Source organism: Acinonyx jubatus, chromosome C1, assembly GCF_027475565.1.
Source record: "Acinonyx jubatus isolate Ajub_Pintada_27869175 chromosome C1, VMU_Ajub_asm_v1.0, whole genome shotgun sequence".
In the NCBI taxonomy this organism is placed as follows: Eukaryota; Metazoa; Chordata; class Mammalia; order Carnivora; family Felidae; genus Acinonyx; species Acinonyx jubatus.
The window spans coordinates 211,040,237-211,065,187 of NC_069381.1; the positions used below are offsets into that span (position 1 = coordinate 211,040,237).

General features: G+C 37.3%; 2 protein-coding genes across 9 annotated transcripts in view; one reads left to right on the forward strand and one right to left on the reverse strand.

The window, feature by feature from the left end:
• The window catches only part of GIGYF2 (GRB10 interacting GYF protein 2), a 144,587-nt gene that overhangs the window by 53,078 nt on the left and 66,558 nt on the right, over positions 1–24,951 (forward strand). For 6 of the 8 annotated variants that reach the window (XM_015073274.3, XM_053215966.1, XM_027047533.2 and 3 more), the window contains 3 exons: positions 4,120–4,231; positions 9,245–9,356; positions 10,214–10,254. In XM_015073274.3, the coding sequence (XP_014928760.2) occupies positions 4,120–4,231; positions 9,245–9,356; positions 10,214–10,254 (265 nt within the window). Of the gene's footprint in view, positions 1–4,119; positions 4,232–9,244; positions 9,357–10,213; positions 10,255–15,097; positions 15,457–24,951 lie in introns of those variants that run through there. The other 2 variants (XM_053215967.1, XM_053215970.1) reach the window with 2 other exon arrangements.
• Positions 15,073–24,521, reverse strand: KCNJ13 (potassium inwardly rectifying channel subfamily J member 13). Its single transcript, XM_015073275.3, has 3 exons — positions 24,382–24,521; positions 19,021–19,496; positions 15,073–17,231 (listed from the first exon to the last, which is right to left on the reverse strand). The coding sequence occupies exons 2-3, from the start codon at positions 19,478–19,480 to the stop codon at positions 16,609–16,611; spliced, it is 1,083 nt and encodes a 360-aa protein (XP_014928761.2). The 5' UTR covers positions 19,481–19,496; positions 24,382–24,521; the 3' UTR covers positions 15,073–16,608.

Below are 24,951 nucleotides of genomic sequence, written 5' to 3' on the forward strand. Positions count from 1 at the left end.
TTAAATTGCTCCCATTGGTTGATACTTAGGAGGTCCCCAATTCAACTTTACAACAGTACTGCAGTTAAAGATCTTTTTACTTATGGGAGTTTTCACATGTGTTACAAGAGGAATTCTGTCAGAGGGTATAGACATCAAAAAAAAAATTTTTTTTAATGTTTATTTATTTGAGAGGGAGAGAGAGAGCCATAGAGTGTGAGCAGGGAGGGGCAGAGAGAGAGGGAGACACAGAATCCATAGCAGAATCCAGGCTCTGAGCTGTCAGCACAGAGCCTGAAACAGGGCTCGAACCCACAAACTGAAATCATGAAGTCGGATGCTTAACTGACTGAGCCACGCTGGCACCCCAAAGGGTATAGACATTTAAATATAGAACTTCCAGAAGTTGCTTTCCAGAGAGGATAGAAGTTTGCATTTTCAGCTGCAGTGTGTGAGGGTGTAGGAAAGTATATGCAAGTTTCTCTGCACTCTATTGATGGGTACATTTGAGTTGTATACATGTTTGGTAATGTGTTCACCTGCATGGGATCCTGGCATTAATTAGTGAAGTTAGCTCTGAGCTCTGTTTTTTAAAAAAAAAAAAAAAAAAAATTTTAATGTTTATTTTTGAGAGAGACAGAGACAGAGCATGAGCATGGGACAGGCAGAGAGAGAGAGAGGGAGACAGAATCTGAAGCAGGCTCCAGCTCTGAGCTGTCAGCACAGAGCCCAACATGGCGCTTGAACTCATGAACTGTGAGATCATGACCTTAGCCGAAGTTAGAGGCTTAACTGACTGAGCCACCCAGGTGCCCCAGAGCTCTGTTATTCCAGTATTAGATTATATTAATCTAGATTTTGGGATGTCATAGCCTTGCTTAATTGTGTTCCCAGAGGCACTTCTTCTCGCGGTTGCTCTGTGCTATAAGGTAAGTTGACACATTTGTTTCAGCCAGTTTTTTAAAAATTATTATTAGGTACGTTTTTTAACATACAGCTTGAAATAAGTGTTGGGCATCATCCTGTAAATTTTAGTTACTGATTAGACCTTAAATCTTGAGTTTTGAAGTTACTTGATTATACGCTTATATACCTATGAAACTCAAAGGAAAAAAACTTACTTACATTATAAATTTCTAAAATTTATCAGAACAAATTGTAGTAAATAAAATTCTGAGAAAGATAACTAATGAAGAAGGTAATGAGAAAATGACCCATAAATTAAAAAACAAAAAAATTCAGTAATGGGGGCGCCTGGATGGTTCAGTCGGTTAAGCGTCTGACTTCGGCTCAGGTCATGATCTCAACAGTTTGTGAGTTCGAGCCCTGCGTTGGGCTCTGTGCTGACAGCTCAGGGCCTGGAGCCTGCTTTGGCTTCTGTGTCTCCCCCTCTGTCTGCCCCTGCCTGCTCACGTTCTGTCTCTCTCAAAAATAAATAAAAGAATTAAAAAATTCAGTAATGAAAGAAGTTTTTTAACCAGTTGCATGTTGATTTCCTTAGAAGAGGTATAGAATCACATTTCAGTTGATTTTGAATTGAAACTGCAGATGGGGACTTCACAGTGGAAACACAATTTGGATTTTAATTATTAGTTGAATCACAAGATTCTCTTCAACCAAACTCTTAAGCCTTGTTCCTTGTCCTTCCACTAGCAGGGTCCTTAGCTGCAGCCATGCACAAGTTACATTTTCTTCATTGTGCCATACCTCTGCGTGTTTGCATAAATGTCTGTTAGGTTCTAAGTATACAGAAAGTATTCCTGTAAGGATATATTCCAACATTTTCTGAGTTTAAAACTCCCTTGCAAAATTCTCCTTCAAATGCCCAGGATTTTTATATTTTATAGATCATTTTCAAGATTTTAAAAATTGCTTCTTGTTTTACTGTTTCCTAAGGCCTACGTATTGCATTTATCCAGAAGTGTCAACTAAACATATATTTTGGCTCCTAGGCTTCCAGTGTTCCTTTATCTTCCCCTTTCCTGTTTGAAGGATTCCCACTCACTACTATCCCATTGTTTTTGACCCTATCCAAATTGGCTGTGGTTGCAAATGCAGGCTAATGACTAATTGGAATTTTGGTTTTTTCAAGCATGCTCTTCCCCTCCCCATTAAGATGGTTGATCTTGTTTATGTAGATTCTTATTTGGCCCTTCCCTTTTATTTATGATTCTTGTCATTCTATTAAATAATACTTGGTGCTACTAATTCACATTGGTGAGCAGAATGAGGCAAAAATGATCATTTTTCTCTTTATCGTGCTACTCTTGATTCAGACTTTTTGGTGACCATCTCTTGTTTCTACCTTTCACTAGTTAAAGAATCCTTTCAGGGGCATCTGGGTGGTTCAGTTGGTTAAGAATCCATTTCTTGATTTTGGCTCAGGTTGTGATCTCGTGGTTCATGAGATTGAGCCCTGAGCCAGGCTCTGTGCTGATAGTGGGGAGCCTTCTTGGGATTTTCTCTCTCCTTCTCTCTGCCTCTTCCCTGCTTGTGCTCCGTCTCTCTCTCTCTCTCAAAATAAATAAATAAACATTTTCCATTTTTTTGTGTGTCTTCTTCCATTTCTTTTATAAACTTTCTATAGTTTTCAGCGTACAGATCTTTTACCTCCTTGGTTAGGTTTATTCCTATATTTTATGGTTTTTGGTGCTATTGTAAATGGGGTTGATTTCCTTGATTTCTCTTTCTGCTGCTTCATTATTAGTGTATAGATATGCAACCGATTTCTGTACGTTGATTTTATATCCTTTGACTTTACTGAATTCACATATTAGCTCTAGCGGCTTTCTGGTGGAGTCTTTTGGGTTTTCTATGTAGAGTATAATCCAGTGAAGAAATGGGCGGAAGACATGAATAGACACTTTTCCAAGGAAGACATCCAGATGACTAACAAACACATGAAAAGATGCTCAGCATCACTCAGCATCAGAGAAATACAAATCAAAAGCACAATGAGATGCCATGTCACACTGGTGAGAATGGCTAAAATTAACAAGTCGGGTAACAATAGATGTTGGTGAGGATGTGGAGAAAGGGGAACCCTTTTGCATTGTTAGTGGGAATGCAAACTGGTGCAGTCACTCTGGAAAACAGTATGGAGGTTCCTCAAAAAATTAAAAATAGAACTACCCTACGACCCAGCAATTGCAACACTAGGTATTAAGTCAGAGGATACAGGAAGTGCTTTGAAGGGGCACATGCACCCCAATGTTTATAGCAGTGTTGTCAACAATAGCCAAAGTATGGAAAGGGCCCAAATGTCCATCGATGGATGAATGGATAAAGAAGATGTGGTACACACACACACACACACACACACACACACACACTATGCAGTATTACTCAGCAACAAAAAAAGAATGAAATCTTGCCATTTGCAACAGTGTGGATGGAACTGGAGGGTATTATGCCATGTGAAATAAGTCAGAGAACGATAAATACCATATAATTTCACTCATGTGGAATTTAAGAAACAACAGATGAACATAGGGAAAGGGAAGGAAAAATAAGATAAAAACAGGGAGGCAAACCATAAGAGACTCTTAAAATACAGAGAATAAACTGAGGGTTGCTGGAGGGGAGGTGGATGGGGAAGGGATGTGCTAGATGGGTGATGGGCATTAAGGAGGGCGCTTGTTGGGATGAACACTGGGTGTCATATGTAGGTGCCTAATCAGTGGGTTCTGCTCCTGAAATCAATACTACATTGTATGTTAACTAAGTTAAATTTAAATAAATCAAAAAAAAAAACCATGAAAAAAATTTTTAATAAAATAATAAAGTATCTTTTCAAACAGAATTTCTTCTACCAAGTTCATTATGGTGCATATTTATCCTGTCTGCTTCTGGATACATACAGTGATTAGAGTTTATTTAATATTTCCTCACAGAACCTAATAAGATATAAGGCATTGGTTGTCAGTGTTTGTTGATCTGAAATGTTAATTTGAGATTTTCAGGTAAAATTAGGTTTTGGATCATCTTAGCATGCGGTGTAGTTATGGTTTCCCATTGTTTGTAGTAATTAGATGCCATCTTATAGTTGGAACGGGAGATGGGGTGAAGCAACATGCAGTTTTATCTGTTTTATCCTTTTTTTCTTTCTTTTTTTTTCGTTTTTGTTTTTGTTTTCGACAGAGAAACTTTTCCATGTCTGTTAATAGTGCTGCTGTCCTGCGATTGACAGGACGAGGAGGAGGAGGAACAGTGGTGGGGGCTCCTAGAGGTCGAAGTTCTTCAAGAGGGCGAGGTGAGCTTCCATGTGGCAAATGTAATAATGGAGGGAGAGGAAAGAGAAGTCACTTTAAACATACAATACTTGATTTAAAAAAAACTGCTTTTGACATTCACTCTGCGTTAAGTGTCTGAATATTTGTTTCCTGAATCATTTCTCGGTGTATCAGCTCCACACCTCCTGATTTGGAGCAGAAGAGGGTAATTCTTGAGCGTGAGGGTTCCTCGTTAACTTTGGCAAATCCCCATCCATATTCCTCATCCCCAGGGAGCCTTGCCCTTTGCCATAGCTCTGGGAAGTGCCTTGGCTGCTGAGGCAGCAGCTAAGTCCCTGCAGGCCTTAGTGACACACCCTTTCTATATAAGGCCGTGTGTGCGAGGAGTGTCCCCAGCCAGAGAGAGGCTTTAGTAAAAGCCCTCTGTCTCATCAGCGCCAGGGCTCTTTTAGAGGGTAGAGCAAAAAATAATTATGTATCAGTCAACTTACTTAACCTATGGTTTTATAGATTTGTGTCTCCGAAGAATTATTTTGTTGATACTGTTTTTTCGCTGTCTGTTCCTTGTTTTTTATTCATTGATTTTCTGCAACATGAGGCCATTCTGGATGTTTTCAATATAAATATTCAGCATTTACCTCTTGAGTTGGTTAACTCATCGCAGTAGTCTAGACATCTCTTGTAATTTTTGAAGAAGTGCTTCAGAAGTGGAAGAGTTGGGTATCTGCAGAGCCAGAGGCCACTGTCTCCACATACCACACCACCCAGGTTGGTGTGATCAAGGGTGTGGAATATCTGGATTCTCTTTTTCTTAAAGTTGTGCCTTACGAATAGAATAATTTATACTCAGCCTTTATAGAGGCCATATTAAGTTCTGCACTCCTGTGAAGAGGACACTTTCGGTAGTCCATTCCGAATGTGGGAACGCAGGGCGCCTGGGTGGCACAGTCGGTTAAGTGTCTGGCTTTTGATTTCCGCTCAGGTCATGATCTCACAGTTCGTGAGTTTGAGCCCCACGTCAGGCTCTGGGTAGAGCCTGCTTGGGATTCTGTCTCTCCTTCTTTCTGCCCTTTCCCCGCTTGTGCACTCGCTCTGTCTTTCTCTCTCAAAATAAATAAGTAAACTTAAAAAAAAAGTGTAGCATGTGGGAGCTCAGGGGTGGCGAATAATAATGGGGCAGCTAAAGCTCTCTGCTTGTAGGCCACGTACTGTTAGCAAGGTATACGTGGTTTTTCCTTCTGAATTTGTCAGTTTCCAGAACGGTAGTTTTTAACCTGGGGATTTGTTAGAAGTACTTCTGCAGTCAGATCCTGGGTGGTGAGATTTAGGCATGTGTGTGCTTCAAAAGCTCCCCATGCCATTCAGCTTCTCACGTGCAGTGAGGTTCCGTTGGTCCAGAATTCACCTGAGGTCTTTGTGTCTTGGTGGTGTGGTGCAGTGGTGATGTGGAGATGGCTCTGGGCTACTGCTTGGGTGTTGCCTATGATTTTCTTTGGTAGGCTGGCAACAGGGGGAGGTTGCACTCAGGTGGCTTTGCCTCCAGTGCTTTTTAGGGTAAGTTGTACAGAGATGATTATTCAAGAAGGGTGGTCCACAAGCCAGCACTTCTGTGAACCTCAAGTGATCACCAACTTTGTGTGCTGTAAATACACACCAGTCTCTCTAAACAGGCTTTAAAAAACTCCATATTGAGAAACAAACTGAAGGATTGGTAAATTTCTCCCTGCTTTCTGATTCTTTCAAGTGGGGGGTTATCGCGTAGTGTCCTACATTCAGAACTTAAACTGGGCATGTGCAAAAAGATAGATACTGTGAGAAAAGCAGTGACTTAATTAACATTGATGTGAACAAATGGTATGAAACTGGTCAAATGAATGAATTCACTTTGTAAAAAACATTTTTAGCATCATTGTCCAAAATGTGATTTCTTTTCTGATGATTTCATGAGATCATTAATCTGGTTTTGTTTTCTTTAGTTAGTACTTAATTTTAACTTGTTGGTTAAGTGATGATTATTATGGCTCCCCCCCATGGGCAAAGCTAACGTTAGATGGTTATTTTGGCTCTTTTTAACTTGAGATTTTTTTTTTATTAAAATATTTTATTTATTTTTGAGAGAGAGAGACACACACTCACACACACACACATACACACACAGAGTGTGAGCAGGAGAGGGGCAGTGAGAGAGGGAGACACAGAATCCAATGGAGGCTCCAGGCTCTGAGCTGTCAGCACGGAGCCCGATGCGGGGCTTGAACTCATGAATCACAAGATCATAACCTTAGCCTAAGTTGGATGTTTAACCGACTGAGCCACCCAGGTGCCCCAAACTTGAGGAGATTTTGATGTGATGTCTAAACTGACGTCTAGACTTCTAAATATCGGGAACTAGTAAAATTTAAACAAACAAATGGGTGGGGAAACAGTGTAAAATGTCATCTTTCTATTTTACCTGGTTAAGGTGTTTAAGAGTACAGCAGATCCACACAGCTGTCAGCCACTTGTCTTTATCATCGTTTAAAGGAAGTATATTTTAATCCCCCAAAAGAATCGGGTGAAATCTCAGACAATAGGACAGTCCTTTGAATATTTAGCTGTGTGAGAGATTCATCATGTTATGTGTACTTGCTGCTGCTTATATGAGAACTGTATTTAGAGATGATTATGGTCCTTACAACTGGAAAGCTCTAGAATCTGATTCTTTTTATGTGTCTCCTTATAATAAGCTTTAGTCTGATAAGGAGGACCAGTACCAGTGCTAGTTAACTTGGCAGAAAATATTTTTGTCTGTGGTTTGCTTGTTTTTCTGGCAACCTGAAGGCTTTTTTCATATTCAGGTTTCTAAAATAAAATACTTTTTCAAGGTGCTTGGTACTTACTGGTTTACTGAGAAAATTGTCCTCTTCAGAAGAGGGGACTTTCTTACACCCCAAGAATCATCATTGCAGGAGATCCACCCCAGTGTTACATAACACTTGGCATTATACTGTTTTAGGATTTTACATAAAATGTATACATTTTGCAGTATCTTATCAAAAGTAGGGATTCCTAGCCTGTGGGTTGATATTCACTGGTAGCCGTGTTATTATAAGGATATTATCGAATGAGTAATTATGTTATTATAAACGACTGGGAATCTGTATGTGCATCAGGCATTGTCTAAACACTAAATTATATTATTATACGCATTTGATACTGTATTTCAAATAACATGCACCTTTTTGATTAATAGAATGCAGATACTATTTTTTAAAAAATGTATACATTTCCTAAGGAGAGAGGTACTGAAATGGGAAACTGGGGAGTCGACTTTATGTTGATATAAAGTTAGATTGACTGGAAAGTAACTTTTAGATTATTTTATTTTAAGCCTAGTCTCATTTCCATTTTACAGATGAAGAAATGTGGGTTACCTGGACTAGTTATGAGGGGTACCTTTCTGTGCATTTCATAGTAAGGTTACATAAAAGTACAAGTATATTCTGAGTCAGGTTTTCATACATTATAAGCAGAAAGTAGAAATCCTATGTGGATATTTGAAATAATTATTTAACTCACTTGTATTTAGCTTTGGAATGCATTCTTTCGTTCGTAATTCATCATCATTTTGTTTTGGGTGTTTTTACACTGTTAAAAATGGTGAGCTATGGATGATGGATAATATTTTATCTAAGTACAGCTCTAAACTCCCCACCCTTTTCCAGTTTTCTCATCTGTGTGTTGGATACAAATGGTGCGCATTAGTTGAGAAAACCTCACATTGTGCAGAAAGTATAAAGCTAAAACGTTCATATTGCTTTCTGCCCTCAGAGCACCAGTTGGATGGATGTTCCTCCTGATCCCAACAGCCATATAATTTATATAAGCGGAGTTATTTTTATAAGTATTATTCTGTTATTCAACAGAATAATGTAGATTTCTTTTAATGTCAGCGTTTTATCTTCTGTGGCTTCATAATGTTCTACTAAAATTTAGTATTATCAAAATTTATTTAGGTTATTTCTGGTGTTAACACATTGCAGTGAACATCTGCATATATATGTATTTGCATGTTTGTGTATTTCTGTTAGGATAAATTGTGGTCAGAATTGCTGAGTCAGATTTTGATAGATCTGACCAAATTGACTTCAGTAAAGACCAGTTTACATCTGAACATTTAGAACCTCTCAGTCTCTGCATACAGCACATTCTCACTAGCTCGGGTTCAAATTTAGTCCTGATGTTTTTCTTCCTTGAAGACTTGAGCAAAGGGGAAAGAGTGCTTTTGTTGGTGTAGAACATCCTTTACGGAGTTAGTTCCCAAAATTGATAGAGTTGGCCATATTAAATTATCCTTTCTTTTTTTTTTTTTTTTTAAGTTTTTTTTAAATGTTGATTTGTTTTTGAGAGACAGAGCATGAGTGAAGGAGGGGGGGGGGAGAGAGAGAGAGAGAGAGAGAGACAGAGACAGAATCCAAAGCAGGCTCCCAGGCTCTGAGCTGTCAGCACAGAGGCCGAAGTGGGGCTCCAACTCATGAACTGTGAGATCATGACCTGGGTTGAAGTTGGACGCCCAACCAACTGAGCCACCCAGGCGCCCCTTAAATATCCTTTCTGTGGAGTTAGATAAATTATATTAACGTTTGTGCTTCACTTTTGTATATTTTATCTGCTCTCTGCTGAAGCTCTCTAAATCTTTCATTTTTGTTGAAAATAATCCAATAAAAGGTCCAATTTGTAGTAATAGTTTACCGATCTTCTTAGAATTTTACTGTTAAACTTTTTATTAAAGAACTTAACGTTGACACTGTTTCTTATTCAGGACTGGGACTCTTAACACCTGTTTTCTAACTTGTTTGTTTCAACCTCCTGTGGTCTAGCCTCCTCAGTGCCATTATTGGTCTCTCAGGTAAAGATCCATCAGGCCTTGCTAAATGTTTAAACATAGACATCCTCTTTGTGTGGAGACAGAACTTCAAAGATTAATCGTTGGTGTTGAATATGTGTCAAATATTGACATCTGAGTATCATTTTTTCTGTTTTCTTATTTTCAGGCAGAGGCAGAGGTGAATGTGGTTTCTACCAAAGAAGCTTTGATGAAGTAGAGGGTGTCTTTGGTCGAGGAGGTGGCAGGGAAATGCATAGGTCACAGAGCTGGGAGGAAAGGTAACTAAAAGATCCAGATCTTGGCATAAAGACTTCTTGGTGTAAAAAAAATTTTTTTCTGCTTTCTCCAGAGGAGACGTTTCTTTGTATAGTTATAAGATTTCACTTAAAAAATGCTTTTAATTATTGAGTATCAAGATGTATGTTAGTTTTAAATGATCCTTATTTAATGAAAGAAGCATTGGAGATAAATAGGTTAATATGTTAGTGCCAGCATGGATATTTCATAGTTAGTCAGATTTGTTATTTTATTAGTGTTCAGTGGGAGGCATTGACAATTGACATTTTATTTTTTGTTGCTATCAGTCAAAGCATCTTCTCTGTTCTTTGTGACTCTGTGAAGTCTGTTGATGAATGAGGGCAGTTCCACAAAGTTGTATGTACAAAGATGTTCACTGTGATGATATTTATAATATAATTAGAAACAAGCCAAATAGCTTAATATCAGCATGGCTTCTTATGTAATGGTATATCCACACAATAGAATATTCTATAACCATTAAAAGTTAGGATGATTTTGAAAATATCTAATGATGTGGGAAAACACGTGCCAAAAATAGTATATAAAACTATATATAGTGTGTAGCTAAAGTAAAGCATCTATCTAATTAAAATTTATCTAATTTTAAAAAACATTTCTGGGTCAATAGAAGCTGGCTTTTGGTAAGTGAGATAGTGGATATTTTTGTTTTCATCTTTGTGTTTTCTTATATTTTCCAAATGTTGGGCGCTGTTTGTTTTTACAATTTGAAAAGGAAAGCAATGCTATTAAGGACAGATACAGCAGTGGTTGTCATGTATAGGAAATCTATATATTACTCCTAAGTCCTGTTTGAAACTTCTTTTATCTTTTCTAGAGGTGACAGACGTTTTGAAAAACCAGGACGAAAAGATGTAGGTAAGGCTTTCTTACTGTTTTGAAGTATTTTTATCTGAACTTCCATGATATTAGTTCCTAAAAGGCTCACATGTAAGGATCCATTTATTTAGAATTGACTCAGTTACCTGTGCCTCTCCAGTAGATGGAGTTGTAGCATTGCTTGGATTTATAATTCCGTGGTTATTTGATGGCTCTGTTGCACAAAACCAGGGGTGATGAACACAACCATTAGGATTTACTTGATTTAACTTTTTAGGTCTATGTATTCTTTGCAAGGCATATATTCTTTATTAAGGCTCTCTTGTGAAGTGAAATTTTAAGTTAGGAACCAGTCTGTTAACTCCTTTTCCAATGTAGATATTTCTCACAGGATGAAAAGAAACAGGGAAAAAGCTAGAATGCTTGTTTTTGTGTCAGAGAGCAAATTTTACAACTATGAATGTTCTTTCTTTAGCCTTTTATTATTGATCTGGTCTTTTTGATACCTAATCTTTGTTTTTTTTCTTGTTTTGAGATGAGAGGAGTCAAAATAAATTATAGTTAAGGTAGCTACTGAATTAAAAGGAACGTAGTAAGAGAACAAGGTTTCAGTGTTTGTGATGAATTAATTATAGTTTATATTAAAGAACCTATAATGTTAAGATGGGCTTTTCTGACTGATTAAAGGTACTGCCTTCTAAAGTGCCAGTAGGTATTAAGGTCTGAGAGAAAAAAGGAATGCCAATTCATAGTAACATTGGATTCATTTATTTATGTATTTATGTATTTATTTAGAGAGAATGCGCACATAAGCATGTGTGAGTGGGGAACTTACAGGGGGCAGAGAGAGGGAGAAAGAGAATCCCAAGCAGGCTCTGCTCTGTCAGCATGGAGCCTGATGCGGGCTCAAACCTTTAAACTGTGAGATCGTGACCTGAGCTGAAGTCGGACGCTTAACCGACTGAGCCACCAGGCACCCCCCCAGCTTTGGAGTTATGAAAATTACCTTGTGATTTCCCAATTCCTGGAAGTACCAGAAAAGTTCTCCAGGGCATGATTGTATCTGACAATAGTAAGCATTTGTCAAAAATATATGTTAAACATGCAAATATCATTCACAGACTGATTTGCAGATTAAAAAAACATTTTTTTTTTTTAACATTTATTCATTTTTGAGAGACAGAGAGAGACAGAGCATAAGCAGGGGAAGGGCAGAGAGAGAGGGAGACACAGAATCCAAAGCAGGCTCCAGGTTCTGAGCTGTCAGCACAGAGCCCGATGCAGGGCTCAAACCCACAAACCGCAAGATCATGACCTGAGCCGACGTTGGACGCTTAACTGACTGAGCCACCCAGGGGCCCCAAGATTTGCAGATTTTTTAAAACACCAAATAGTCAACTTGGCATCATTGTTTTCACACCAGTTCATTTTAACATATCAGTTATTTAAATTTCTCATTTATTAATATGGCATTGGAAATAATCAATTATATTTATATTAATGAAAAGCCATTAAATGAGTGTAGCACCAAGAAATCTGGAACAGATTGGGTAGATAACTTACTGCTAGATGAATGGCTTTACTTGTATTGTAGACTGTTGGATAAATATAATTTGGAGGATGTTTTGGGACCTCTGCTCTCATCCTTGTCTGACTTAATACTTTTGCCAGTGACTAGAGACAGATAATGAGGGGTAGTTTAAAGAGTACACGGTTTTGAATCAGAAGATCACTGGTAATCTAAGCTCTCATATTCAGTAGTCTCATAATAAATACAGGTGAGAATGCTTTACAGAATTTTTAGGATTAAATAAGAGTATATGGACTCCTTTATTTGTTCAACAGTTACTGAATTCTGACTTGTATGATAGGTCTTGTGCTATGTGCTGTATAAACATTCCTTTTCTTTGGATGACAGTGTTGACGTGTGATCAGATTTTCAGATTACTCAGTAGTTAGAGGGGTAGCTATAGAGTGGAACACCTGGGACTTAAGATCAGAATTAAGATGGAACAAGAGACAAGATCTAATCAGATGGAAGTTTAACAGCAGAAAATGTTAACTCTCACGTAAACTCTAGAATTTAAGATATGGAATAATGGTGTAATAGCAACTTGCTGGGGAAAAGCACAGCTTTCTTAGCTGACTGTGGCCTCCGTGTTAACCAGCATAACATTTACTAGAACTGTAGGATCCTCATGAGGCGGGCAATAGGGATGCCCGCTGTCTTATGTTGACACAGGACAGCTTAAATATTGTGTGCAGGACTGGCCACACCTGGAAGGGATCCATATATTGGAGTAGAATGGGGCATTTGCAGCCCTGTGATGGTGAATGCCTGACGGAAATGGGGCTGTTTACACAGCAGACAAAACTGTGGACAGGACAGAGTGGGGAGGAGTGTTTTTAGGGTTACTGTCTGCAAATATTTGCTCAACAATTGAGAAAGAGGAATTAAGTTTGATCTGTGTTAGTCTAAAGGGTAGGTTTAAGGTGGTAGGTACTCAACATAGTCTCAGTTAAAAAGATCTAATAGAGGTGTCTGAAAATGACTTGGGTTGCTTTGGAAAAGCCCTGTGTTCTCTGTTATGACAGTAGCTCGATTTTAACTATTCACCACAGTCATACTTTCGTGGTTTGGTTAGAGTGTAAAGTTCCTTTTCATCATTATTTGCCCAACTTGTATTTTAAGTAGTATATTAATTCAACCTGAGAAATCTCTCCGACCACTCTCTTTAAAAATACAGGTTTTGGGGCATCTGGGTGGCTCTGTCAGTTAGCGACTGACTCTTGATTTCAGCTCAGGTTATCATCTCACAGTTTTGTGAGTTTGAGTCCTGTGTCAGGCTCTGGGCTCACAGCGTGGAGCCCACTTGGGATTCTCTGTCTCCCTCTTTCTCTGTCCCCTCCTTCACTTGTGCTCTCTCAAAAAAAACTTTAAAAAAAAAACTTAAAAAAATACAGGTTTTTTCCTTTGTATACGTGTATACATAGGTATATATTTGAAAAGATGAGTTCTGTAAAACTAAATTGATGTGAAGTGATTAAGAGTATAAAGAAAGTTTTCCCTACTAAAATATCAGGGCATGTTCCATATATATGTTCAAATAAATCATAGTGGCTTTTATTGAATGTTTTTTGATAAGATGCTCACTTAGGTATATTAACTGTGCTAATAATTTTGAGCCTTTCTTTTTATAAGTAATCCGCTTTTGTTGTAAATATTGTAGATTAAAAAGTTTTTTTCTTGGAGGTGCCTGGGTTGCTCAGTTGGTTGAGTGTCTATCTGACTCTTGATTTCAGCTCAGGTAATGATCTCACGGTTTGTGGGATCAAGCTCGGTGTTGGGCTCTGTGCTGACAGCACAGAGCCTGCTTGGGATTCTCTCTTTCCTTTCTCTCTGCCCTGCTCCCTGCTCGTGCTGTGCACTTGTTCTCTCTCTCTATCAAAAAAATTTGCTTTTGTATCTTCCACTCTTCAAGAATGGCAGTACTAAACTAGTTTGTTGGGGCAGAGTGATATATTGGTCACTTGTGAGATGTTCTCTGACATCAAATTAAGATAATTTGAGTACTAAAGGTTTCAGAATGACTTGTTTTTAAAATTAAAGATGGTTTATATCCTGTATTTGCTTCTTCTATTGGAGAGAAATGGGTATATTTATAGACATTGGGACAAGAATTGTACATAACGACTATGAACACATCTATGGGGCAATGTGGAGGTAGAAAAAGGCCTGTGATGCTGGAATTATAATTTCTATTCAGTAGGAATTATTGTTGCAGAGGGGGAGATCAGTTCTGGTGATGATCTTGTAGTATGATTCTCTGAGGATGCAATTGAAAGTTCATTAAATAAAAAATTATCCATTTGATACTAATAGGTTCAGCCTAATGTAATACTAGTTAGTGCATTTTGGTGTAAAATACTTTGAAGTAGACATAGCAGCTTTTGGTTATTAGGTGCTGCCTGCAGTAGGTATTATGGGCTTGTACATATATCAAAACTAGATGTTATGTTTTTAGTAACTGCTTGTGTAGTTTGTTGGGATTGTCATGCTTATCTGTATCAGTTTCCTAAATCATTTTTAAAGTTAATTCCAACGTGGTCTTCTTAGTCATGAATCTAAGGTATCATCCTTGGGCTCCCAGGTGCCCCAGATTAGTGAGCTGTGTAGCCAGGAATTAGAGATGCTGTTCCCATCTCCCAGTAATCACCCCCTCTTTCCATTTGTACTCCCTTCTCCTGCCAAGGAGAATGGTATCTTGGCGGAAAACTTAATCCTTAATGTAGAAGCTGTGATTCACTGAAAGTAAGTGAAAGAATCATGAACAGTGCTTTCAGAAGCTTTAAGCCACCTAGACAGAAGTTTCTGATTTTCTGATTGCATTTCTTAGTTGTCTACTTGTGAAACATTTATCAAATAGCATTAGTATACCAACAGTTATTTTGGGGTGTGTGTAGGGGAAGTCACATCTAGTTTTCAGAGGCAGAGCTTATATGTACATTGTGTACTTTGAGAGTGCTCTGACTGGAATGGAGAACATGCTGTGTCTGCAGGGAGACTCATCCCAGATCTTTGGGCAGCTTCTCCTAACTGTTGGGAGTTGTAATCTGTGTAAGTGATATAGAGCTCTTAGGAAAAAACATACCATGTAAATCTTTAATACTACTTTATTTTCACAGGTTAGGTGAATCTTGTTACTTTATTATAGAAATAAGAATTCCTGTTGTCTATATGGGTTATGACATTCCTGGGTTGGAAAAAAAAGTCTGTTGGTCTGGTTAGCATTTAAGGATGCCTAAAAGTTTCAAACAGCAAAAGTTTACAATAATTAAGTTTCTGTGTCCTTGACCTTTTTATTTTATTTTTTTTTTTTTTTGCTGTTATCACGGTTTGACTACTCCAGAGCTCTTCTTTATTTGCTTTTCCTTTTGGTCAAAGAGTAGAAAAATGTGACTGCTGCTCTGCCCTGCTTGTCACACCAGATTGCCTTTACTAGGCTAGTATTTATTCATGGGCTGATTCCTGGCTAGGTCATCACCAGTGGGGAGGGTTAATCTTTTACTTTTCCTACTAAACTTGAAGAAGGAGAATTACAGAAAAGAAGAGCAGCCACAAATCTACTTGAAATCTGATAGGGCGACTTTTTTGGTTCTTGTTTGCTTTGAAGACAGTTTTTCTTTTTTTAAATCAAAATGAAGGCTATGCAGAGGGAATGGTTTTAAATTAAACTGGAGGTAAGGGAAAGCGTTCATCTAAGTATATATTAAATAAAAATTGAAGCAGAGAGAGAGTATAATTTTCATGGAGTATTAGATTTGGTAAGAAATAATAGAGTTTATCTAGTTCAACCTCCTACTGATGAATAAACACTCATTTTGTGTTTATAGAAAAAACTATTTGAAGTTGGAAACAGGAATTTGGGTTTGAAAATACTTTGTTGCCTAATTATTTTTTGCTTTATCTACTGGAGATTTTTTTCCTATTTGAATTACGTCTAAGTAAACCTTTGTATCTACAAAAACTTAAATAGCTTTGCATTTATGAGTTATTTAGAGTTGTTGCACTGTTTTATACCATTGAATAGGTCATAGGTAAGAAGGGACTGTTTTTACTTAGAAGCCATTCAGATGAATAGTTGATTATGATTTTTAAATCACTGTTTGATAGTAGATATAATTTTGCATCTCCTTACAAAAATACCACCTTACAGGTTCCATTCAGGCTGGAGCTCTCACTTGATCTCATCACTTCTGCCACAAATATGTGAACATGTGCATGTGTTTGGGTATAATGCCTTTAGAGCTACATATAAATCTCTCCATTGTTTTTCTTGTGAATTTTTTTGTTCTTAGATGTTAAAAATTAAGGGGGGGGGGTAATACTTACTCCAGCTTTGTAGTATGAAGAACCAGAGGAATGATCTTTGTTGTCTTGAAAAAATAACACTTTTAAAAGGATGTTCGCTAAATGTTGTGAAATCATCATTCTACCCAGGGGGCTAGGTTTCAAACTAGACTGTTGCTTCAACTTGCAGATAAAAATGAGAGATTTGTGGTTGATCTTAGAGTTCGGCTGAGTTAAACTTTACTGTCCTGTTTTCCCTTCATTAGTGGTATCATCCATGTTATGATAAATTCACCAACTTGCTGTTATATAAATATCTGTCATGTTGAGATGCATTGATTTCAGCAGATAACCACAGATACAAACTTATAAGGTAGAATGTTAAATTTCCAGAATGTGTATTATTAGCTCAGCCATTTTTATGGGCATAGGCTTGTTACCATGATATCATCAGAGAGATGTAATCAGCATTGAAAAAAAAGTTATAACGAAGGAGAAGTAGCTGCATAATACATTAAAAAATAGGGTGCCGTGGATACATCTTATTCTGCCAGTCCTGTTTCAGAGATCTGAAAATTGTCCATGCTTTGTCCATTGATACGGATGTCCAGGTCAGTCCTGTTTGGGCTCTTGGAGACCACAGGAGTGGGAAGTTCAGGAACAGTCTTGTCAAAATTCTCCATCTTGATTTGGTATTCACCTTTGGAACCCCGGGTCAACAGAGATGCAAAACAGTGATGTAACATGATTTCGGAGGGTAGGTAGGATGTCCTCCTTTGGCATATTTCTCCAGTCCCTTCCTGCATTGCTGAGAGGAATACAACTAATTCAAAGTGCGGAGGATTTTCATGCTGGAGCAGAGTAGCCAGAGGACTTGATGGTATAATGGAGTGATAGTAGGTTAGTGGAAAGATAAAGAATGGACATTCCTCAGAATTGATGCCATCAAGGTGGAAGTCCACACTGGTCTGGTAGAGTTCACCGTTTTCTCTTTCCTGATAGAGTACAGCGGAGACCCGGACACTGGTTAGAGGGCTAGGTCGAGTGTTGGCCACTTGGAAAATTAGATTAGGTTTGCCATCTATGTGAGCTACTACTGCTAAGTCTGTAAAGCGAATTGAGAAAGCTCGATTTTTCGGCCGGGCAATCTTCGCCACAAAGGCACCTAAATTAGAAACCGTTGAATTTTTTTTAGAATGAACACTTGAAATATCAATACCTTTTCTGAATGAGAAGGGTATATCAAATAGTTACACATTCCTTGATGCGATGCCTTCTAAGTGAGTCAAGAATTGAACACATTGTTAATTTGGGTAGTCTTACTTGCCTGAAGCATTTTTCAAAAGGTACATACATCCTTATTTAAAAACTGTGATTTCAGAATGGTTAAGCAAAATTCACTTTGTTACAAAGAAATGTAACTGCGTCTTCTCATGTCTTATAAAATCAAATGGTCATTTCCTACATTTCTGTCCCCACTTTAAAAAAAAGTAACAAGATTCACTTGTTACTAGAATTGATTTGTGATTTCGAGTTGAAGTAGATTAGATTTAGAGTAGAATGATTTGGGGTGGGGAATGGGACCAGTAGGATGAGGGATACTCTGAGGAATTATTTAACGTGGAAACTTCTATAACTACCCCCCCCCCCCCCCCTTTATTAGAAGGTCTGCCCCTAAGGTGATTTCAGTGCACCTTTCAGAGTGCATCTTCTTTGTGCCCCCAACCTATAGGTTAGGGTTTCTTAACCACTTTTGTAACACAGATCTTGTTGGCAGGCTGGTGAGGTCTATGGTCTGTGGACCTCCTATCAGATTATGCTTTAAATGCATAAAAATAAAATGCATATACAGGAAATCAAATGTACTGAAATCCAGTTGAACATTTAAGAAAATTATAGTACTATATGTGCTTTAATAAAGCATTCAACAACAAGAAAAAATGCATTCAACAATGAAATTTAGTTGTGGGTTTAATAGTGTACTTTTGAAGTATCGGAGTGTGATACGAAAATGCTGATACTATTTTTTTGTTGTTATTGCCTACATTTATAATGGAAGAAATGGCAAATTTCAGTTAGGGGTGAGTGAACAAAAAAATGCAAGTTTTTTCTAAGTTCTTGGATCCTCTAAATTTTATCTAATGACTGACCCAGTTAAAAAACCCTTGTAGAGCAGTTAAGTGATTTGTTACAGGTTATAAAGTTGGTTGGCAGCACAATGGACTTGACTCCAGATCACCCTTCATATGGCCCATTACTTACCTTTTCAGATTATCATTGGGTAGTGTGTTAAAGCCAGGTTTTCTTTTCGGGGTTTTTTTTATTTTTAAACTGTATGTATCACTTATAAAAATGACACTAACCCTACTTTATTAGAAGAAAGTCTTATGTGTTAATCAGGTTTATATGTAAAATTTCATAATCTTTGTGGCCATATTTCAAGTTAAGTATGTGTATACTTGATCTCTAAATATGCTGACTATGGTGCTCTGGGCTCACTGGTGAATGTTGAGTAAATGTTGAACAGATGAACTCAGAGGAGGAAATTCTAACCCAGTAAAGGGGAAAAAAAAAATCAAACTCCTTTGTTAGATAAAATGATTGTCAAAATATGCATTGAACATATTTATTCACCTATTTAACAAAGCATTTAGCTTCTCTGAAGAATACCCTTTACATCTTCTGTTAATATATTTTTTTGGTATATGATGTTGCTTGCAAGTTAGTGTCAGAATGATCCTTTCTTTTTTCCTATAGAGTTCTAATAGGTAAAATTTAAGAGTCAGGTTTCTTATAATTTCACCTATCACTTGGCCCCAGACTTTCTTTTCAGTCATAGAAATTACCTGCTAATAACGCAAGTAAATGATTCTACAACACAGTTGTTTATAACTGACTATCGCCTCTCCAAAACACTTGTAATTTTTTTTTTTTTTAAAAACAAAAACAATTACCTGTGATAAAAGCCTCTAGCATGAGGCCTAGTAGCATTTGTATGGCAAGTAAGGCGATTGCACTTGGACAGTCACCACTGGGGAACATGGTACCATAGCCAATTGTGAGTTGTGTCTCCAGGGAGAAGGAGAATGCAGCTGTGAAACTGGTGATGTACTTCACACAGATAGTGTGGTTTTCAGGTGGGGCATCATGATCTAGTTCCAGATCACCATTCATCTCCGCTAGAACATACCAGAGCACTGCAAAGACAAGCCAGTGGACAACAAAAGAAGCAGAAAAGACCAACATCATCCAGCGCCAGCGCATGTCCATTAGGATTCCCCAAGCATCTCGAAGATATACAAGACCTCTTTGGGCACCATCCATTTGCAGTGTGCTGTGGCCGTCCTTGGTGACCATCCTCCGGTACCTCTGAGTTAGGAGAGGAGCAGTAGCTTTGCAATTACTGCCATCCATCTTGGTCTGTAATTTTCTGAAACCAAGAATAAGTTAGTAAGCTCTTAACTGTTCTATAGCTAATATTAATAAATTTTGAGACTCCATTCACTTTGTCCTGTTTTTGGAATGCTTCCCTAGCTACTGGGCCAGCTTTTCCAGTCTGACAGCTCTCTCTCCCCTCTTCTTGAAGGGGGCATTTACTGACTAAGCCATTTGTATGCTGCCTGATCAGGGGCTGCCTTAGGATCTTATTATTTCTTTTGAATGGCTGTTAAACTATTGGCATTTTAATATTTTTGAGTATATTTTAAGATCCCTGAAAGTTGGGGATATGGTTTGTGGCTTGTCAGTGCCCCCTCTCTTGCAAGAGTCCAGGCAAAAGTAGCTGTTGATTTGACTAAACGTTATGTGTTTATCTACTTTTCATAATTAATAATTTAAAATTACGAGTAATTCATAATTAAGAGGAATAAGTTAAATATGTGTTCCTCTGTGTAAATAACTAGAAAGCATTTGGAAATGTAGTGTTAAGCTGTCTGCAAATATTTGGAAACCGAACTTCGTGCTAGGACAGGTCTAAGCATTTAGAGACCTATGGTTGTAATGTATACTTTTTTTAAATTAGCCTATTGAAAGTTTTATGAATAGGCTTTATTTGTTTTTGTCACTTTGTGACCATTTTCATGGATTCTTTCCTTCTTGCTGCCCTCTGAATATTCTAGATTCTGATTTGATTGTTGGGTGGGGAGAGAATTACTTTCTTAAAACAAATTTTTTTTTTTTTAATTTATTTTTGAGACAGAGACAGAGCATGAGTAGGGGAGGGGCAGCGAGAGAGGGAGACACAGAATCCGAAGCAGGCTCCAGGCTCTGAGCTGTCAGCACAGAGCCCAACGTGGGGCTCGAACTCACGGACTGTGAGATCGTGACCTGAGCCGAAGTTGGATGCTTAACTGACTGAGCCACCCAGGCGCCCTGAGAGAATTATTTTCTTGGTAAATAAGAAATTCCAGGTAGAGATCGCTAGATAATGTTAGTTTTGAAAGTAGGTAAACCAGAAGAAAAAGCTTCAAGTGTAATGAACTTAGATAACCATTAAGGCACCAAATGGCAATTTTTAAAAGTTAATTAATATAATTAGTTTTTAGCTATAAACAGTTAAATTGTAAATCCGTGGGTATGCTTTTCTCTGTGTGGTGAAAAGAAAGCTAAGGTATGCTTTCTATGTGACTGTTCTTGCATGTGTCAAAAGCATCTTAAGACTTTTATGTAGAGCCTACCAGGAACAGAATGGGAATTGAAGCTTTGCATTTGACTCTGCCTAGCTGCTTCCTTCAGAAGTAGGTGTCCTTGAGAGTACTGCATTTCCCCTTCCTACCTTTTGAATGGCAGTGACGCTTAAGAAGAAGGGGACTAGAGGCATTGTTGCTTGGGTTTGCTGGATCCTTCTTGTATCTAGGGACTTGGGGGTCTGTGGAGACTCCCTTCCTGTGTTATGGGAATTGGACATTGGCCAGCTGGATATATACTTTCCCTCCCTCTCCGCCCCCCCTTCCCGAGGCTAATATAACATTTATTGGTGATAGTAGAGACATTCTCTTGTATTTTCTTCAGATCTGAATTACTGTCGGAACACGGAGATAATTGTTAAAATTTATTTAGAGTGGATAGCCATTTTAGTTTCATGTTATAAGCTTTAAAAAACTCTTAGGTCATTAATGCTTTATAATTCATTATTCTAACAAGTGGTCATTATCATTTAATGTATTTTTTCCCCTCAGCATGGCTATTTAATGACTCATTTTGCTACATTCTTTAAATGTTTTAGGAGACCTTATCTCTGCCCTTTTGAAAGTAACAACAGAAATAATAAAATTTTCGTAGGCACTTTGCTAGATGTTTTCATATTGCATTATCTTTAATTCTTTGGTATCTCAGCAAGGTAGACATTATTACCCCATTTTTCAGATGAGGTCACCAAGGATCAGACTAGGCAGGTGGGAGCCTTAGACTATCTATGTTGTTATCCATGTCTGACTAACTTTACAAGTTAATTTTCTTACTACAAGAAGCTGTTTTGAAAGTTTGGTGAAATAAAAACCTTTCCCAAGGTGATTGGCATTGTATTCACAGGGCAGTCTTTGACAGCCAGATTTTTAGCACTTCTAGTAGATGTTCTTCCTGTCCCTACAACTATCTCAAGTATCTATCATAAACTATTGTTAACTTCATACATGATTCTTAGGACAGTAACGATTAATAATATTAGTAAGGATATATTGTTTATTATGTGGCAGGAATCGTACCAAACACTTTCATGTGTGTTAAGTCATGTGAAGCCAGCAGGCAATGCCTGGCACAGAGTAACCTTTCAGTGTTAGTTGCTTTATTATTATTACTAATGCTTCTTAACTTTCACAGTAGTGCCATTATAATTCCCATTTTACAGATAGAGAAACTGAGGCGTAATGAATTTCCTAGGATCACAAAAGTAGTAAGTGTTGGTGAATCCCACACCAAATCCAGAGTCAGCACTATATTGCTTAAAAAATAGACATTTTAATCCTGGTTAGCCTTTGTGACTAATACTGTGTTCCATTTGACTAGTTTTGTTTGAGTCATTACAGAATATTTGGTCTTCAGGAATGCTTAGGTTCAACCCTGTGACTTTTAGGCAAGAAATTTATTTTCAGTTAAGGAAGACATTTGTAAAATTTGAGGATTTGCACAGCTACAATTATTACATAGTTACATACAATTATTACATCTTTTGGATGTTACTAGATCAGTACAAATTAAAACAAAGTGTGGAGAGGAGAGTTCTTAGTAGCATTGCCTACTTTGTATTTTTCCAGGGAGAAAATAATTGTTAGGATATATTATCATAATTTTATAAAAGAAAGGCATTTTGACACTCGAAGAGGAAGAAGGAGGATATAAGAAAGGATAGTTGTTGGCTGCCTTCAGAAAGGTTGTGAACCACTGCAGTGTCCTATGTGGTTTCTTTTATTTTTTTTTCTGATTTTCAGGTAAAATTGGTATGTAACATTATATTAATTTCACCTTTAATATTCCTTCCTGCTTTGTGTATAAAGGTCTATCATGGGCCTTGTACCCTTGGTGCTTATTCCACGTAGGGAACTGCTGTCCTGGTGAATGCTACTAATTGTTTACTGTTTCACAGTAGTTTTTTTGGGGGGGGGGTGGGGGAGGGGAGGAGCTGCATGATTCTTAATTTTCAACCTACTTTATTAAATTCTAAAACTGATCTAGGGAGATAGCCTTTCTATATATATATAGTTGCTAACAAAATTATTATTATTTGGGCTTTTTCAGGGTTGTTACTTGTTACAGCTTTATAACAGTTAACTCTAGACTTCTACAATTTCATTTTTTCTCTTGCAATTAATCAATACATGAAAAACCCTGTGAACAAGGATGTCAAAAGGCTAATATCAAAACCATGAAGTTTTCTGGTTTTTATATATAAATCCTTGCTTGAACTTGTTTAGATTGTGTTGAGAAGTGGAGTAGTTGAGAGAAGTAAGATTTTGATCCCCACTTAACAGATTACCCTGAATACGTCCATCTTTGGATTCATGTAAACAGTATGGCTTAGCATAATGAAGACAAGGTGGGGAATCTAGCCTACCATGCTCTGGCTCTGTTGGTTACATAGCTGTGTCAGTTGGGCAAGCTACCCAATCCCCTTGGCCAGGCTTCCTTCTATTTAAAAACAGAAAAAGACAGGGAATTAAATAACACAGTCTCTTAAAACTCTGTGAATTTCTAAACTTACTTCTGCTTCTTTCCACTGACGTAGGTTTCTTAGATGATTTTTTTTTTCTTTTCTCTCATGGTTTTACATTTGCTTATATGGTGCTTAAAAATTATATAATTGTTGCCTGATGTATATAGATTTTCTCTCCATCAGATTTAAAAAAGTGACTGATGGGCAGACATTATGTTTATACTATTACATTTCCAAGTAATTTTCATATCCCTACAGGTGTACAAATACTCTTTGAATATATTTGTCTTGGTTTGTATTTATATGATTCTCACTAACTGATCCCAATAGACAATAGAATTGAAGCTTGGGAAGGTTTGTTTGTATCTCCATGTGTGGGCTGGTAAAATATTTGTCCATTTATAAACTTCGGTGGAAAATACTACTTTATAAAAATGATAGTTTGGATGCTTCATTCTGGCTGTCAGGATTATTGATTCATTTTACTTTGTTGTAACATTCAAAATTATGTCTTTTGCCATATTGTAAGGTAGTAGTATCCTTCATGTTAAACAGTTGAGATAATAGGCTGTAACTACAAATGTTAAATGATCACAGTATTGCTCTGTATTTTTTTTTATGTCTGGTGTGAAAACTGATTGTACAGAGTCTTTTCTCTTCTACCCTCTATAATCAGGGCAGTGTGCTAACTCTTATATAAGCTCAGAGATTCTTGTATATTTTAATTTCTTACTTGTAGAAGAATCTACTAATTTCAGTACTAATTTAAAAAGACACTGAAAATTAGATATTCATCACTTTTTTCATGGATTAAAAAAAATTTTTTTTTTGGTCATTTGTTTCTGTAGGCTTATTTTGGATTTTTAAAATCGCTTCCAAAAGAAATATATCTATATATATTTTTAAAAGCCACTGAATTTTTTCTAGGGTCTTTCCTTTCTACTCATTTTTATATTATAATGGAGAGTTAGTATACACTGAATAAAACAAGAAAATTTCCAGTAATGCTTTCAGTAGGGCTATTATCCATTTCTAAAATTTAAGGAAAAAGAATAAAGAACCTTAATATATGACCCTGTAGGTAATATCTTTGTTTAAAGAGTAAAGATACTCAGTTTCTTTCTCTGTTCCTCTTAAGGAAAGAAATAATATTATTTCATGTACTCACCAGTTCTTTTGCTGGGTCAGCCTGTGTGCACAGGTAGGTAGGTCTTGAGAAAACCAGACTTGTGGAGTCTGTCTTTTTGGTAAGGTAATTTTAATCTACAAGCCTAGCTTTTAGGTTCTCTTCTTGGACTGGGTTTACAGTTCACATTCCTCTGTTTATAATGTCGTGGGGGCTAGTTTCAGCTGAAGCTGATGTGATTGGTCACTTAGTCTGCAGGGGGGCCAATTAGCTCTGATCATGTGGAAAAGAATGCTGGTTTGTTAGGAGGTCTTTCTTTACCCAACACAAACCTTAACAATTCTGGAGAAAGCCTCCAGAACTGACTTGGAGAAGGGGTGCATTTTTTCCCTCTAATCAGGACCGGTCTTTAGTAAGTTTGCATAATCTTACTTAAGAGTTTATTTGAAAGTTCAAAGGGATAAAATTCCCTGCAAGGTTTCCTTTCAGCCGTCTTTCCTTATATAGCATGTTGAAGTGTGAGATACTTCCTTTACTATTCTTTTTTTTTCCCTCCATTTCTTTGGGGAAGATTTCCTTGGATAAGGAATTTTAGGCATGAATTAATGGATT

Excerpts from the sequence above, each read along its gene's own strand:
- KCNJ13 (XM_015073275.3), bottom strand. The coding sequence starts at position 19,480 with ATGGATGGCAGTAATTGCAAAGCTACTGCTCCTCTCCTAACTCAGAGG. Across the intron at positions 17,232-19,020 it reads GCTAGAGGCTTTTATCACAG|GTGCCTTTGTGGCGAAGATT; the intron begins GTAATTGTTTTT and ends TTTCTAATTTAG.